General features: G+C 35.3%; 1 protein-coding gene across 6 annotated transcripts; it reads left to right on the forward strand.

Annotated features, from left to right (window-relative positions):
- The first annotated feature begins 290 nt into the window (after positions 1-290).
- On the forward strand, positions 291-9,900 carry LOC141701855 (VIN3-like protein 2). 6 transcript variants are annotated; one of them, XR_012566925.1, is made up of 8 exons: positions 291-455; positions 611-681; positions 1,851-2,529; positions 2,984-3,303; positions 3,443-4,740; positions 8,242-8,590; positions 8,669-8,966; positions 9,607-9,900. XR_012566925.1 is itself a non-coding variant. In XM_074505467.1 (6 exons), the coding sequence occupies exons 2-5, from the start codon at positions 663-665 to the stop codon at positions 4,735-4,737; spliced, it is 2,313 nt and encodes a 770-aa protein (XP_074361568.1). In that variant the 5' UTR covers positions 291-455; positions 611-662; the 3' UTR covers positions 4,738-4,740; positions 7,252-7,271. The 6 variants fall into 6 exon arrangements, 4 of the variants coding, with proteins under 4 accessions (XP_074361568.1, XP_074361567.1, XP_074361570.1 ...); XR_012566924.1 differs by lacking the exon at positions 9,607-9,900 and having other exon boundaries at positions 8,669-9,194; XM_074505467.1 differs by lacking the exons at positions 8,242-8,590; positions 8,669-8,966; positions 9,607-9,900 and adding an exon at positions 7,252-7,271.
- The last annotated feature ends 5,574 nt before the right edge of the window (positions 9,901-15,474 follow it).

Here is a 15,474-nt window from a genome sequence, read left to right on the forward strand (position 1 = left end):
TATTTTTCGTGAATTAATTGCATAATTTTAATATTTTTATGTGTATTAAATTTTTTTGATTTACTTAATTTATGAAATATTATATAAATTGTTAATAATGAAATAAACGATAAATTTAGGATAAAATTGGTTAATATGATATTTATATGGGATCCAACTGTTAGAATTAGTCAGAAATTTGGATCATTGGATTTTTAGATCAAAACTGTTGGAGATGGCTAAGGTATGCGTGGGGTGTATGTATTGTATGTATGCGAGTAAAAAAACCAAGAAAGATGACATGCAACCGCTTTTTACATCTCTCATATATCACAATGGCCTCACTCTTTCCTCCCTCTCTCTTTTATCCTCTCGCTCTCTCTCTCCTCTCTCTCTCAAAAGAGATAGAATAGAAAGATAGACAAAGAAGATGCTCGAGTCTCCCCTTGAGAAGATTCATATATTCCCTATTATTGGTACATATATATCTGCAATATATTCTGTGATTCTTTTCTTGCACATCTTCTCTGTATTTTTCTTCCCTAGTGTTAATATATTGCAATAACATATATATGTATGTATGTATGTATCTCATGTCCAATGTAATAATGTTCTGTTTCTGATAATGCAGTGATCAAAGACAGTTGAAGTTGTTAGTTTGGTAATATCATTATAATTACCCGATGGATTCTGCTTCTACGGGTAAGTATCTCATTCCCTTTTCATTTTGATATTGTTGCGAACTTGAAGCTCATCTTATTGTTTTTTCTAAAGATGGATTGTTTAATTTACATCTACAATGATTTCTGAGCTTTGGTTGTTATCATTAGCTATATCTCAATTCTTAATTATATAAGTGATCTAAAAGAGGTGCTAGTTGTGTATGATTAAGCATTTTTATTGGATCACTAATGCTTTGTTTACGTGTTTTAAATATGCTTAATAGTATTGTTGACTTTTAATGGAGCTCTCACCTAATGCAATTATTCATTTCATTTCTCTCCCCCCCTCCCTTTGTCAACAAGTGACTACAGTGAGCCAATATTACCAACATTATTTTTGTGTACTAATTATATTATCAACATTTAATTTGCATTACTTTAATTACTTTAATACATGTGAAATTGTGTATGTGTAAATTATGTTGATATACAGCAGCTGACCTTTTCCAGATTGCTGCGCAATTATCTTTGACCCTGTCCTATTTGATATTGTTGGATGTCTTTATCATTTTAAGTCAAATGCTTCAATTATTTATCGGTATTGGTTACATGTACACTTTGTAATCGTTGTTTGTGCAATTACACGCAGAAACTGCAAATAATGAATCTCAAAACTGTCTGTGTATGTCACGTTGTTTGGAAATTGAAGCGCTCTTGCATTCGTAAATGATCCAAATTAAGACTCACAGACTTGCTAAAACCATGTAGCAGAGATAAGAATCTTGTTAACATGTAAAATGTGATATACTTAGGCCCTCCTACCACTTTGTGGTTTCAGGAGAACTAGTAACTCAACAAAACTGTACTTGGATTCATGGTTTTTGAAGTCTCATTCTAGATTTTTATTTTCTGCTTTTTTTTTTCTATGACCGGGTTTGTCTTAGTAGTACTTTTCAGTCGATGACAATATGCAGATCAGCAAAGACAGAATGTATGTTCAACCAAAATAATTAATCATGAAATCGTTATTATTTTTCCGAAATAGTCTCCTGTTTGTGTTCCTTTTCTGCTGTGAAGTCTATCTTAAGTTATGGTAATTGCTCGCATATCAAAAAAACAAAAGTAATTGCTCAGAAGAGTCCAATATCTAATGTGCTAGACTTGTTTATAATGCATCATAAAAATGTCTATTATTCCCTTTAATTCCAGGATCCATGCGCGACCCATCCAAATTCAGTAACTTAAGCCTAAAAGAAAAAAGGGAACTTGTATATGAAATATCGGCATGGGAAGATGGTGCCACAGAGTTGCTCCACTCATGGAGTCGTCATGAAATATTGGAAATCCTATGTGTAGAAATTGGTAAAGAAAGGAAATATACTGGCCTGACAAAACTGAAAATTATAGAGAACCTCCTGAAAATTGTTTCTGAAAAAAAAGCAAATAATTATGGCTCCACGAATCACATTGAATCAGAACCTTCAGCAACAACTGGTCAAAGAAGTGCTAAACGACAGAAAAAAACTGATCTTTCAAATAAGAAACCAGTTGCACAAAACAAGTTGATAATCATTGCTGTTGATGATGATTTAGGTGAAACTTTATTATGCAAAAATTCAGCTTGCAGAGCTAAAATAAGTCGAGGAGATGCATTCTGCAGAAGATGTTCATGCTGTGTCTGTTATCAGTATGATGATAACAAGGATCCAAGCTTGTGGCTAACATGTAGTTCAGAGCATCCCTTTCAAGGTGAATCATGTGGAAAGTCAAGTCATCTCGAATGTGCTCTGAGGCATGAAAAATCTGGCATAGTCAAGGATGAGAAGGATGTAGGACTTGATGGAAGTTTTTATTGTTTATCGTGCGGGAAAGTGAATGATTTAATGGAGTAAGTTCCAAGTTCTGTTTTCCCAAAAAGTATTGACTTTTTTCTGAAACAATTTGTTTCTCTTTGTGCAGAGAATTCCTAAGATTAATATTAGATATTCTTTTCAACTATCTTGTGAAACTTCCAATTTTTTTGAAGGTGTATCTTCGATTTTATTTTTTTTATTTTTTGTCTTTCTTGCCTTTTGACATGTTTACTAGAACACACTGTTCGTTTCGTGATAGTTTTGCATTTCACGTGTGTTAAATCTTTTGATATTGATGTTTGCAAACATCCTGTTGGTTGTTTTTGCTGCAGTTTCTCATAGATAGTAGGCAACATTAGCAAAAATAATAAATAGAAAGAAAGAAAGAAATGTTGTTCATTTTGTAGTCATCATTACACAATTTATTTAAAATAATAAGAGAATCGTTATGCAGCAAGGTCACCAAAAGTGCATTCTATTAATTTGCAGATGTTGGAGAAAACAAATGATAAGAGCAAGGGACACCAGGAGGGTTGACATTTTATGTCACCGTATTTCCTTGAGCCACAAGCTTCTTACAGGTACCAAACACTACCAGAAGCTTTACAAAATAGTGGATGAAGCAATAAAGAAACTTGAAGCAGATGTCGGCACCTTTTCTGGCTTACCTGTGAAGCAGGCTAGGGGTATCGTCAATAGACTCTCTTCAGGCCCGGAGATTCAAATACTTTGCTCCTCAGCTATTGAGTCACTAGACCTGATGCTTTCCGGTACAGGTTTAAAAATGTCATCTGATCTGGAAGTTCAAGGTAACTATAAATCTCACTTAATATCTGCAACCCCCCCCCCCCTCCCCTCCCCTCCTCCTACCCGCAAATTCTTCTGAAGTAGATAAAGATAAGAAATAAATAGTATTCCATTATCTCATCAGTCATAGATACTCTGCAGTAGCAAGAAGACTGTGTTTGTCCCGAGGACTAGCCAGTCCCTGTGCTAATTCAGATCATGCTGTCAATTCGAGAAAATGCATCAGTATAATTGCAGCTTTTAATGCTGATTCAATGTTTGTAGAATCCAGCTTGGTTGCTCCAGGTATCAGATTTGAAGATGTCAGCACCTCTTCAGTTAACGTGATTATCAGTTACGAAGATCCCCTTGTAGGAAAGATTTCTGGTTATACTTTGTGGCACCGCAAAGTAGATGAAGTGGACTATCAAGCAGAACCAACCTGTACACTTTTTGAACCAAATGCAAGGTTTTCATTATCAGGTCTATCTCCAGCCACACATTATATTTTTAAGGTTGTTTACTTTGATGACAACAAAAAGTTGAGAACATTTGAAGTTCAGATGCAAACATGCAGTAACGTGGTCCCAAATCCCATGGACATGAAAGCGGAAACAAGTCTTAGTCCGGCGACAAACTGCAGCAGCCTATCTAATCCTTCATCAGTAGAAGATGAAAGTAATCATAATGTCAAATCCTGCACAAATGAGGATGCCAAACAGAAGTATGTGTATGTTTCTACTACAAATAAAGATAACTCAAAGATAACATTTACTGGGGGGCAAGACTGTAATGCAATGGATCAGAGAGGACCTCAGGCAATACCAGTGTCTCTGCTAAATGAGGAAAACACAATGGGGAAAATTAATTCAAGGCCAAATTTTGTGAATCTTGAGGACAGGCACTCACCAGAAGGGCAACACACTGAGGTGACAAGCCCAAGAAATGGAGCAAACACCCCTGTACAAAGTGACCCGGAGTTGCCACAATCAGTGCATAGTTCGGATGCTGGCTTACCTGATACTCCATTCAAAGCGGAAAACTTCAAAGGCGGGATGGCAAGAATCAGCAGACCTGCACTTAGCAAGGATCTTGATAATGGTTCTGAAGAGGAAGAGAACCAAGTGGATGGCGGCTCAGTGAAGAAAAGGAGTGCAGAAAGACGGAATGAGAAATGTACAGAAAATGATGAAAAGGATTTTGGGTATTATGTGAAGGTAATCAGATGGTTGGAGTGCGATGGGCACATTGAGAAGAGCTTCCGTCAGAAATTTTTGACCTGGTATAGCCTAAGAGCTACTCCTGAGCAATTAAGGGTTGTGAAGGTGTTTGTTGATACTCTGATCGAAGATCCCTCATCTCTTGCAGGGCAACTTGTTGACACTTTTTCTGAAATTATATCCAGCAAGGCCCCTCCTAAAGTTCCTATGGGGTTATGCCTCAGGCTTTTTCATTAACAGGTAAGATTCTTCAGTAATAAGTTTTCTGAATTTCATCATTAATCCTTTCGGCTATCATCGTTGACATTGGTAGTGTTTTCACATCTTCATGTTTATAAAAAATATATCCAGTTACGTGTCAGATATAGATATTACTTTTGTTGTTGTCAGTGTCTTAAATAATGTAAGACACTCAATGGATGCAATGTTAAATAAATCTCCAACTATGTATATCATTGTTTTCACAAACACCCTCTTACACCTACAGAAAAGTATGAGCCATGTTTATGTTAATGTAAATGGTGTGGATCTCTGGTTAATCTAGCTATTACCTTTGGTCGGATAGAGCTGAGAAAACATGAGAGCGCGAGTCATTCAGGTGTATAGGTTGTATGCTGCAAAAATGAGAGCAAGTACAAATAGAAGATTTGTAGTAGCTACCAAGTGAAACATACATTTTTATTCTTCTTTAACATTATGATGATTCAATTAGTAAAAAAACACCATTGATCTTGTGGGTACAAAGCTTCTGCATAATAAATTATAACATGTTAAATGTTTGTACCAAAATAAGGGTAAAATATCAAAGTTGTCACTCAACTAAAGGTGGGTATTATTTAAATCACTAAAGTCATAATCAAAATATGTGCTCAACAAATAAAAATTATTTTATGGAGTTCTAAACAATTTTCTTAAGTGCTATTACAACTAATTGAAAAGTTATGTATTTATAGTAATTTAGATGATATAGTGAGATTTTTAAAAATTAATTTACTAATTATTTTAATTTAAATTAAGAAAATGACTCCAAAATTAAAAATAAATAATAGACAAATACTTAAAAATCTTACTATATTATCTAAAATACTAGAATTCATACATTTTTATTTAGTTATAATAGGATTCAAGAAAAATATATAGAATTTCATAAAAAGATTTTTAATTCTCGAACAAATATTTGAGGTAACTATTTAATATTTATTGTGATTTTTGTGGTTCAAATAATATACTGTTTAATTTGATAATTAAACTGATATATGATATCGATTTTAATATTTAACCCAAAATAAAGCAACCGAGGACAAAGCAATTGCAAAGCAACTATTAAAAGAAACAATTATTGGAATAGTGCGATGTACCGGTAGATTATGATAGAATTCAGTTGATCATTTAGTAAATGTTGATTGGATCATTTAGGGATCATGTCCAGAAAAATCAATATATATACATTTACAAAGTTATGGACAAAAGATAAAATGAAGAAGAAATTGGTGGGCATCAAGTTACAATGCTCATTGTTGAAATATTGTAGGACCCGTTGTCCAAAAGTATAGAAGGAACCACAATCAATATAAATCTTATCAACTTTTTTTTCAATTACCTTAAGGGGGTGTTTGGTTATAGGTAATCAAGAAAGGGAAAGGGAAATAACTACTTTAATTCCGTTTGTTACTGTTTGGTTAGAAAAAAGAATCATTTCCTTTAACCATTTTTATTATTGGGTTTACCCAATACTCCTCTACCCTGATTCCCCGCTACCCACCGGGTTTTATCATTCTCTTTCCTCGGCCCATTACCTCATCATCCCTCGTTTTATCGGTTGCTCGTATATATGTTTATACCGAAACAAATTCTGAAACATCAATGAAGATCAAATCCAATATCTTTCTTCAACAACTCCCAAGGTAATCAGCCTTCAACATCATCAATCTTTTTCCTCATTTTCTCGTTAATCTTGTCACTTTTTGAAGTGTGCTACTTATATTTTTTAAAAGCTTTATATGATTTTATATTTTTCTCTTTGTAATGTTCTTATGGATATCGTTAATCGAATTATTGTCTTGTTTTATTTTGATGCAAACTCAAATTTTATCTTTCATGTCATCTATGTATATATATATGTGTATATAATTTTCTGGCATCTTATACAGAAATGGCTCGAATTGGTACTCCCTTGAGAAGTAGAAGAAATTGGGATTATATTCGTTTTATAATTACAATGGTTAATTGTGTTGTTTTGTTAATTTTGATGTGGTACTCAATCAGAAATACATTATATAATTCTCAATGTATACAACTTGATAAAAGGACTAGAAGAAAAAGAAGATTGTATAATTTGAATACAATGATAAGGGAGAGCGATACTATGTGTAGAAATTTTCTTCACGTAAATCGGAGAACATTTGTTGTACTACTTGAGATGGTTAGAGACATAGGTGGGTTGAACCAGACAAGAAATATGTGTTTGGAGGAAATTCTTGCAGGTTTTCTGTATACACTAGCTCACCACAAAAAAAATAGAACAATTAGTGGTCACTTTTACAGAAGTGGTGAAACCGTTAGTAGGCAATTTCATGCATGTTTATTGGCAATCTTGAAGTTACATGAGGTACTACTTAAAAAACCGACACCTATATGTGAGGATTGCGACGATGAGAGATGGAAATACTTCAAGGTACTCTTTTTATTTTTATTTTGTATAGAGGTAAGGCCTAAATATAATACATAATTTAAAATGTTACTTGTTTGTAGAATTCTTTAGGTGCACTTGATGGTACAATGATAAATGTAAATGTACCTTCCGAGGAACGATCAAAATATCGAACAAGAAAAGGTACACTTGCAATGAATGTGTTAGGAGTATGCTCACCCGATATGGAATTCATTTATGTATTGCCTGGTTGGGAGGGATCAGCACATGATGGTCGAGTTCTTCGAGATGCAATTTCTAGGCCTAATGGTTTAAAAATTCCAAAAGGTAGTAAATCTAATTAGTACGTATATTTAATTTTATTATAAAGTATTTAATTGTGTGAATAATAAAATAAATTTTTTCGTGACAAGGTTGTTATTACCTATGTGATGGAGGATATACTAATGGAGAGGGATTTCTTACACCATATAGAGGACATCTTTATCACCTTCGAGAGTGGGATAGTGGTTCACGTCAACCACACACGACCGAGGAGTATTTCAACCTAAAACATGCAAGAGCTAGAAATGTTATTGAACGTTGTTTCGGGTTATTAAAGGGGAGATGGGGAATCCTTAGAAGTCCATCTTGGTTTAGTTTACAAACACATGGCCATATTGTGCTTGCATGTGCTTGATTACATAACTTAGTTAAAAGATATATGCCTCCAAGATCATTTAATGATAATAAGCTATATGAGGAGGTTGATAGTGACGATGATAGTGACGGTGATGAAGGCGATGAAGATAGGGAAACAGAGTATATAAACACTATTGCCGTAACCGATCCATGGACTAATTTTAGGAATCACATGGCTCAAAACATGTTCAACGAATGGAGAGCTAGACATAATCGTAGATTTACCTTGTGATCCAACTTTAATTTGTTAATTGTTTAATATTTGTGGTTGTATCTTTCTTGAACTACAATGTAAAAGAATTTGTTATATCTCTAATGCAAATTTTAGTTAAAATTTGATCATTTATTTTGGCACTTCTTATTTATATATATTAGGTTGCATCTTTTATGTGGTTTAATTGTTATGATAGGATGGAAGAAAGTAATGCAAGTGGAAATGGTAGGGGCCGAAATAAACGGTTCTGGACTACCGAAGAAGACAAAGTCCTTGTCTTTGCATTGTCAGAGCTAGCTACTGATCCGCAATGGAAATGTGAAAATAGTTTTAGGAACGGATATATGGTTCGCTTGGAGGAGGTCATAGGCAAGGCTCTTCCTGGGTGTGGTTTAAAAGCGATACCACACATTGATTTTAGTCTTAAAACACTTGTTACCAAGTTTAGAGCTATTGCTCAAATGCTTTCTACTAGTGGGTTCGGCTGGGATGATGATAAAAAAATGATTTCTGTGGAAAGATCAGTTTATGATGAATATTGCAAGGTATACTCAAAACAGTTTGTTGGATATTATTAACTGGTTATGTCACTTAGTGTTTAATATTTTTAGTATTTTTTTCAGACTCATACTTCATGCAAGAACTTGTATGGAACTGCATTTCCATACTTTAGTAACTTGATGACCATTTACGGTAAGGACTATGCTACTGGAAAACCGGCTGAAGGTTTTGTTGATGCGGTCAGTAACATGGAAAAATCAGCCCCTGCTCAAGTCACTCTTGACTCAAGTGATGACGATGAAGATGTTGTAGGTGACAATGCCACTGATACTGTTGAGTCTGAGGCTCCCCCTTCAAAGAAAACAAAACTTGAAAAAACCTCCAATAAAAAAGAAGTGAAGAAAATTGTTGCTCCTACAGGTTCTGAAATTTCCAACTTACAATCTTTCATGAAAGACATAATGAGTATTGCCTTCAAAGACACATGATTCTTTAAAACTTGAGTATTGCCTGGATTAAAAACTGGATCAAACATACATGATTCTTTAAAACTTCTTTGTATTAGAAATGCAACATACTAAAATTTAATAAAAAATTAGGCAGTAGTGCATGTTTCAGATTAAAGTTTTTTTATAAAAATAAATTCAAGCCCCTATTGTTAACAGAGCCTGTTCTTTAGTTATATAAACTTGGATTTTGGGGATCTATATTTAAATTTTAAAAATAAAAAAGAATTGGACTATCTTACATCTTATTTAGGGGTAATTCATATTTATAATTCTTATTATTTGAAATCTCCTAGGATTAGTTAAAATAATTATTTGTTACTATCAAGCGTTTACTGCTGCTATTTTTGCTGCATGCTACTGTCTTTGTTATGATCAAGACATGATATGCAAAAACGATCTCTCCACTCCACTAGGGTAGAGAAATATCTTTAATTCTTCAGAACCTTGTTCTGCGAGCAGGATATACAAGATTTGTTTAGTTTGATTTTATTTGTTGCTATCAAATTATATGATTGGTATTTTGAATTTATGTATGATGCACATTGTTCCAGATTTGGTAGTAAGAGCAAACATAATGGACTAGGAGTCCATTTCCTACTCATGTTTCTCTGTATCCAGAGAAAAAGAATCGAGAACAATTTGTTACATGTTCGTATTTTTTCTTTGTCACTCTCGAATTTCCAGTGAGATGTGTGTATCTGTGGTGGGGAAGTGTTAGTCATATGTGTACATGGCTGGCAATGGCAATGATATAAAGCAGAAAAGAGTTGGGATGAAACTAGCAGCTGATGATAAAAGAGATGAGTTTGTTAGGGTAATAAAATCTGTCAGTATCCCTATTTAGACTTCTCAGAATTTCAAGAATACTTCCTTGTACTCTCTATTGAGAATGAAAAATATTCCTTCATTTCTACTGTTGATAATATATTTCTTTTTGTTGGTTTACAATTATGAATTGGTAAAAAGCCGTGTGTTTGCACGAGAATCATGAGTAGAGTTTGAGGTAGGCACCACTTAAGCAGCTCTAGGCTTTTTTTTTTAACTATTGAGGATATTTTTCGAGATTTTAAACCGTGAACTCGTAGATAACAAGCACACTCTTAACATAAGAGAGATAATGATGAAAAATAAAATTTTGACATTAAAGTGCAAACTAGCTAACCTTGATCGTTTTGAGAACTAGAAGCTAGTTTTAGTATTTAATGGCATTTCCAAAAAAATCACTAATTCATTAAAATCCCTATCTCGTTCCCGTTAACCATCTCACTTCCTAGTTCTCTACTATTTTGCGGTTTTCACAGTGAACCAGAATGTAACTCTAACTCCACATGTATAACCACCACCACTAAATACAAGAAGTCAAGCTAGAGGCCAACTATCTCTGTTGAAGGACCTTCCTAGCCGACCTCTTTCAATTGCCTCTATAGTTAAACACTAGGCCATAAACAAGATGAGCAATACAATCATCTTAGGTAAGCCAGTCGTGTACCAAATATTCCTGTTCAGGATGCTATAACTGCGATATTGGAAGATTCCATCAAATTCACTGATCGCATTGTTAGGCTGCTAATCCTAGAAATGTATAGTTATCTATCATTATTTTTTAAAATATTTATATATATATATAATATTAAATTTTTTAAAAATCATCAAAATATATTCATCATACATTTATTTAAATAAATCCATAATACATTTATTTAAAATAAATAATGGATATTAAATACTTTGACATAATTAAATTATAAAAAGTTATAAGTTGATTCCCTAGGTTTATCGAACCAAATAGATACAAAGGTAATGATTTTACTGTTTATTCCGTTTCCTAATCTGAACCAAACACGTAAAAGAATTCAGCATCATTCCTTTCCTTTAAGACTGTTTCCCTTTCTAATTCCGATTCCGTTTCCTTCGTGTGAACCAAACGCCCCCTAACTATATAGGTGATGCCCGCTAGTTAAAACACCCATTGAGGGCCTGACCTTGAACAAGAGTATAGGTGATTCGAAACATTGATTGATCAACCTTCCCCGATGAGAACCAAGACAAGCAAAATGAGATAAAAAAAGAGAGGAGGGAATAGAGAGAAAATTAGAAATTGGTAGGCATGCAGCCCTTTTCAGTTGCATTTGAATCAACAGTTCCCTCTTGTCTAATTTACAAATCTCCAGCAACCCAATCCATCTTGGATGCCATGGCCTCCACAACTAGGCATTTGATCGATCGTGTACTCTGATATGGCATATGCAGTGGCCTTTCCTTATGCAAGATCTAGCAGTTTGACATGAATGCCCTACTGAAAGTATAACAATTACAGCTCTTGTATCGTCAACAGAAGATATGATCAAGGAGACTGGCAAGAGGTCGCGACAATTTGCTTATACCCTGGATTCACCTTCTCTTCCAAAACAGTACTAGTACATGACATAAATGATCTAAAAGGATGATTATTCCAAGATACAAACTGTGGGAAAATTGGCATTTATTCTTTAGGAATGTAATTTGTAAACTCAAGCAATTTGAGACTCTAATCGGATTAATTTAAAGAACCTGCATCCCGCTGTAATGGTTATGATTCAACAAGTAGCTGATGAAACTTTGTCAGACTTTTTGGACCAGTTCCCCGGGGGTGTTATTCAATACAGACACCCCCCCTGTTAGATGATGTTGAGCTTTCCTTGGGTGACTGCAACCCTCAAAGAATGCCTATGAAAGGAAAATATAGTCCAGGGATTCGACAAATAGCCACCTTCGCCATTGAGGAAAGATTAGCTTGGGCTTTAAAGATTAAAGATCAAAGGGCCTTATTAAATAGCCTTAACATAAAACAGGAACCTTTATTTCATAAAAAAAAATATGCAAGTTCTCCCCATCAGTCAATGAGTATAGAAACTGATTCAAAGTGCACCGTAAAATGTTAAACCATGTATATAACTTCTATCCCTGGCGGATACAACTCAATATTTCGCAGATATTAACAAGAAAACTACAAACTCAATTAATAATAATAAAATATTTATAAATTAAAGAGCACTCCAATATTACAAGACTGGCTTGGTTATTCGAGAGACCCAGCTTCTCTCCTAAAACATTGAAAAATAAGACTCATAGAATCGATAATCTAATAGATCCCCAATTCTCCTCTTATCCTTTCCCTGTGAGCCCCTCTTCTGTTCCTTTTTTTTTCTATTTGTTATCTCACTTTTCTCATTTTAGTCCACCTGTTACTTCTCATTTGACTATTTTGCCCCTTAAATGTCTTCACTCTTTTTCTTACGCCTATTGTATGTCTTTAAGTCCATGAGCTGGTGAGTGCGATGTATAACATTACCCCGTCCCCAAACACTCACCTTGTCCTCAAGGTGAAAATCGGGAAAACGATCATTGATTATTGCCGCCTCCTTCCAGGTGGCATCAAGTAAATCTTGCCATTTCAAGAGCACATGCAGTCGTCCGTCTTGACCAAGACCTACACGACGAACTTGCAACAATTCTGTAGACAAATCTGGGCTCAGCTGCTCAAGAATAGAAGGAGAAGACTTCACATGTCCTATTGCACGACGGAGTTAGGAGACATGGAACACCGGGTGTAACTTGCTTGAATCTGGTAGTTTTAGTTTATAGGAAACATGTCCTATCTTTGCTAAAAGCTCAAAGGGGCCATAAAAACGAGCAGCAAGCCTTTCAAGAGCACTTGCAGTCGTCCGTCTTGACCAGGACCTACACGACGAACTTGCAACAATTCTGTAGATAAATCTGGGCTCAGCTGCTCAAGAATAGAAGGAGAAGACTTCACATGTCCCATTGCACGACGGAGTTGGGAGACATGGAACACCAGGTGTAATTTGCTTGAATCTGGTACTTTTAGTTTATAGGAAACATGTCCTATCTTTTCTAAAAGCTCAAAGGGGTCATAAAAACGAGCAGCAAGCCTTTCAAAAGGCCTCTTTGCCAAGGAACATTGTCTATACGGCTGTAGTCTGAGATAAACCCTCTCACCCACTGCAAAACTTTCATCATTGTGCTTCAAATCAGCATTAAGTTTAATTTTTTGTTGGGCTCGCAGCAAATTAAAGTGTAAATCATCAAGCACAACGTCTCGCTCTTGTAATAATTCCTCAATACTATGCATAATTGTATGCCCCGTCCCCACTCGATTGATTGTTGGCGGGTCACGCCTGTAAATAATTTAAATGGGGGTGAATTTAGTAGACATATGGGGAAAAGTATTATAGGAAAATATATCCCAAGCTAACTATTTAGCCCAAATGCGGAGCTGTCCTCCAACGAAGCATCGCAGATATATCTCCAATATTTTATTAACAATTTCTGTTTACCCATCTGTCTGTGGTAGGAGGTACTGCGTTTTAACTCCGTGCCATGTAACTTGAAGAGCTCGCGCCAGAATTACTCAAAAACACCCTGTCCCGATCATAAATTAGAGAAGCTGGGAAACCGTGTAAACGAACTACTTCTTTAATGAAAACCTCGGCCACCGTAACTGCTATAAAAGGGTGCCTCAAGCCCACAAAATGTGCATACTTATTTTAGATTGGTTACAAGTAGAAGAGAGTATTGTGCAGGTAGAGATAGTTACAAGAATTAGTAAAGTAGTAGGGAAGAAAGGGTAATATTTCTATGCAATGGGAAAAAACAAATATTACCAAAACCACTGCTATAAATAGAAAATAAAAATCATTAAGACCAATTTTATAAAATTTGGTGGCCATTTTGTGTAAAATTTGCAAAGGTAAGAAGCCGGAAATAATTAACACATGTAGATTAAATTGCTTTCAGGTTTTACTATAACTAGTTATCAGCGTACGTCCTTGGAAAACTATTAAAGGTGATTGTGCTATACACTGTATTCACCCCCCTCTACAGTGTGTGTGACCTAACAAGTGGTATCAGAGCCTATCTGTTAACACACAAACAGTTTAAGATCCAAAAACAATCATGTCTGAAGTAGAAACTCCAACTAAGCCCACCAAAACTGAAGAACCTCCAAAGACACAAATCCATAGCCGATATGAGGCTATTAGAGTTCCCATATTGAGACCATCTGAATATCCCATATGGAAGGTGAGGATGACTATGTTTTTGGAAGCTACAGATCCATAATATCTTGATAGAATCAAGGAAGGGCCTCACAAACCAACCAAGCTCGCAGTTGCAGTTGCAGGTGAAGCAGCAAAGTCAGTACCAAAGGAGAAGAGTGACTACATTGCTGAAGATATCGCATCAATTGCTAAGGATGCTAAGGTACGACACTTACTGCATAGTGCCATTGATAATGTAATGTCAAACAGGGTAATAAACTGCAAGACTGCAAAGGAGATATGGGATGCCTTGGAAACAAGATGACAGGGAACTGATACGATTAAGAAGAACAGGAAGACAATACTCACTCAAGAGTATGAACACTTTGACTCAAAGGCTAATGAGTCATTGACTGATTTATATGATAGATTTGTCAAACTCTTGAATTATTTGTCACTGGTTGATAAGGAGTATGATCTTGAAGATTCAAACCTTAAATTCCTGTTGGCTCTTCCTGAAAGCTGGGATTTGAAGGCAACAACAATAAGAGACAACTATAATCTTGATGAAACGACTCTTGATGAAATTTATGGGATGCTCAAGACTCATGAACTTGAGATGGAACAAAGAAGCAAGAGGAAAGGAGGAAAGTCAAGGACAGTTGCTCTTAAGGCTGAAGAAGAATCCCCCAAGGAAGCTACCTCAAAGAAAGGCAAGGGTAAAGCGCTCTTCATAAAATTTGATACTGAGTCATCAAGTTCTGATAGTGATGATGACTCAGAATCTGAAAGCTTGCCTGAGACGGATGCTGATGAAGAGATAATGAAGCTGTGTGCCCTTATGGTGAAAGGAATCACAAAGATTGCATACAGGAAGTTCAGGAAGGGAAAGAAGTTTTCCAGGAAAGGTGCAAGTTCTGATAAGAAGAATTTCAGAAAATCTGAGGGCAAAGGAGGAAAGTCTGACAGAGGAGATTATACAAATGTCAAATGCTACAACTGTGGTAAGAAAGGCCACATATCTCCTGATTGCAAGAAAGTGAAGAGTGACAAAGGCAATGCTCTTGTCACAAAGAACAAAAGCTGGACAGACACCTCAAATTCTGAAAGTGAGGAGAATTATGCCTTGATGGCAAATGCTGATATGACAAGTGCTGAAAGCAGTTCTGAAGCTGCTGAGTTAAAGGTACCTCAAACTACTTATGCCTTTCATACTGATGATATTAATGAGTTGAGAAGATATCTTAAAACCATGTTCATTAGCTATAGAGATCAAACTTTAACATGTGAAAGATTAACTTCTGAAAATCTTGCTTGCAAAAAGAGGAATGATTATTTAGAAAAAGAGTTAGTCATGTTCCATCAAACTCAGAAAGATAG

The sequence above is a fragment of the Apium graveolens genome, unplaced genomic scaffold, assembly GCF_009905375.1.
Source record: "Apium graveolens cultivar Ventura unplaced genomic scaffold, ASM990537v1 ctg4458, whole genome shotgun sequence".
In the NCBI taxonomy this organism is placed as follows: Eukaryota; Viridiplantae; Streptophyta; class Magnoliopsida; order Apiales; family Apiaceae; genus Apium; species Apium graveolens.